The sequence below is a fragment of the Arachis ipaensis genome, chromosome B2, assembly GCF_059453495.1.
Source record: "Arachis ipaensis isolate K30076 ecotype BB chromosome B2, ASM5945349v1, whole genome shotgun sequence".
Classification (NCBI taxonomy): Eukaryota; Viridiplantae; Streptophyta; class Magnoliopsida; order Fabales; family Fabaceae; genus Arachis; species Arachis ipaensis.
This window is the reverse complement of record NC_142437.1, coordinates 105,404,485-105,407,241: the sequence shown is the minus strand read 5'-3', so window position 1 is coordinate 105,407,241 and position 2,757 is coordinate 105,404,485. Positions and strand designations below refer to the sequence as shown.

General features: G+C 33.8%; 1 protein-coding gene across 1 annotated transcript; it reads left to right on the top strand.

Annotated features, from left to right (window-relative positions):
* The first annotated feature begins 1,429 nt into the window (after positions 1-1,429).
* LOC107628450 (uncharacterized) lies at positions 1,430-2,419 on the top strand. The gene has a single exon (XM_021116122.2). It carries the CDS (start codon positions 1,430-1,432, stop codon positions 2,417-2,419), a length of 990 nt encoding a protein of 329 aa, XP_020971781.1.
* The last annotated feature ends 338 nt before the right edge of the window (positions 2,420-2,757 follow it).

Here is a 2,757-nt window from a genome sequence, read left to right as displayed (position 1 = left end):
TGCTTAGTACATTAAAAATAAATCTCGTTATTCTCTTCACTTCAATTTTCATGCTTGTATAGATTTCTGCTAGCAGAAGAACTGAAGCTACCAAATTTGCCCAATTACGGAATGAAATTATTTGCAGTTTTTGTGAGGAAGATGTCATTAGTGATAGGAAAGGCCTCAAAGGAAATGTCTTTACTTGCTCTTATCTGGCTTCTATTACTTTCTCCTTGATCATTATGTTTAATTTAATTATATTCCAGAAATTGATCATTTCTATTTTATGCATCTATTTGTGGATTGACCTCTTCTTATTATTTTATTTTACTTTTTAAAGAAAAACATAGTTATGTAGAACAATATCATATGTAATTATGTTTAAAAGTATTGATATTGAGAATTTTTATATATATAGAGTTATGTTTTATATTGAGGAATTGTGTTATAAAAGATTTAGTTTTTAAATTTTGATATTAAAAAATTTCTAATTTGAGAATATGTAAATGAGATAAGATTAATGAATGATATGAAATTGAAAATAAATAAATAATTATAGGATTTGTGGAGGTTTAAAAATCTCACAAAATAGTTAATTTTTGTTAAATTAAAAAATCTAATATAAAACCTCCACTAAACACACACAAAACCTCCACTTTAATTGTGGAGGTTTTTAAAAACCCCCACAAAAGATCTCGTGGCACCTCAAATTTTGGGGGTTTTAGAAATCCCCACAAATAAAAAAAAATACTGCTACAAATAAACAAAAATCTTGTAGTGTACTCATCACTAGTTCACAATGTATCATATGCACACCATGTATAATAGGCATTATTTGTTAAGCATTTTTTTATTGCACTTTGTATATACTTGTACTTTATGTTCACTATAATATGGAGGAGTCGCCATACATTTCACTATTGAAACAATCATTCAAAGTTAGGAACATTGAAATAATTATTGTTATCTTCAATCACGCACTTAGCATGCATGCTAAGCTCTCTATTCTCCTTGTACAAGATTGACATCCTAAGACTACAAGGGTGCAAATGGTTTAAATCTAACATTGTTATTATTCATTGTCCATTTCTTTACATCGAATACATTCCTGCTTTGCAACTGAGATTGTATTTGCTCTAATTGGTGCCTTTGCATGACTTGTGAATATATTGAATGAATAAAAATGTCACCATAATTCAATATTTTTTATGGATTGCTCTGCTAGGGTTTCTTCACAGGAGGAGGATTTGGTTGAATAGAGTACAAAAAAGGTCAAAACTCGCGATGAAGTTTATCTAAACCAATCGGGAGAGTCGATGGATCGGACACCTCGGACGGAGTGGCTGTTACTGAACGTGTAGTGAAAAAGGTCACGTATAAGGATTTGTTATTGACTATATCCGTGCCTAGACTTGAAGGTATCCCAGACATTGATCTAGATGATGATATGGCGAAAGATGATCTTAATCCGGAGGATCGATGGTATCAAGAAAATAATGATCCGCAGGAAAATGTCAAGGAATTTGACCCATGCCCGATTATTCCAATCTCAAAAGAAGAATTTGAGAATTGGTGCAAGCCCTGGAAGAATGTTTTTATTGTGAAATTGTTGGGCAAAAGGGTTGGTTTGGCCTTTATAGAACAACAATTGAAAAGGGATTGGGTAAAAAATGGTACTATTGATGTTATTCATATGGACCGCGACTATTTTCTTGTTCATTTTTCAGATGATGAAGGCTACTCTCATGCACTTACGGAAGGACCATGGATGATTGTGGGTCACTACGTCGTCGTCCAAAGATGGAGACCTTCCTTCCTCACATCAGAAGATATTGTTCGGAAGATTGCTATTTGGATTCACATACCTAACTTGCCCATTGAGCTTTATAATCAACGCTTCCTGTGGAGGGTGGGATCAGCCATTGGTCATATGCTCAAAATCGATCATACAACTTCTATACACTTAAGAGGAAAATTTGCTAGAATATGTGTGAAAATTGATCTGGCTAAAATACTAGTGCCTCGAATCTCTATGTTGGATAGCGAACTAAATATTGAGTATGAAGGGCTGCATCAAATCTATTTCTCTTGTGAAAAATATGGGCATTGGCTTGACTCTTGCTACGAAAATCTTGGAGGACAAATGTCGTCCCAACTAGCAAACCTAGGTGGCGGTGAGATGACCGGGGAAGGTGTTGCCATTGACGGTGAAGGAGACCAAAAAGAAAATAATAATGCAAAAATTAATGCGCAGGAGCCTAGGGCAAAAGATTTTATGGATTTTGGCCCATGGATGCTGGAAAAAAAGCTAATTAGATGGAAAAAAGATATTTCTTTCCCCAAAAAGAAAAGGTCTCATTATGATTATGATTCCAACTCTAATATGGAAAGGGAGGCAAATCAGGAATCTATTTATTTGGAGGGGGTCACGCTTTAATGCTCTTTATGAGGCAGGGAATATAACTTATGAAAACTCAAATGGGGAAAAGGATAATGGATCAAAGTATAATGGGCTTCTATCTGTTCAGGCTCAAGGTGTAAACCCTATAAAATTAGCAAATAATTAGTCAATAAATTAATTTTTAATAAAGTAAATTATAAATATAAATTTTATAGTTTAATGTGAAAGAGCTAATTAAAATAAGAATTTTGACACTAATTTTAAATAATTTGGCCTAAAATTGGGCCGAACGGACTGAACCGGTCGAACCGAATCCAAACCGAGTCCGTGGGCCCAACTAACCCATTAAATTAATGAGCATAAGCTCATTCTTC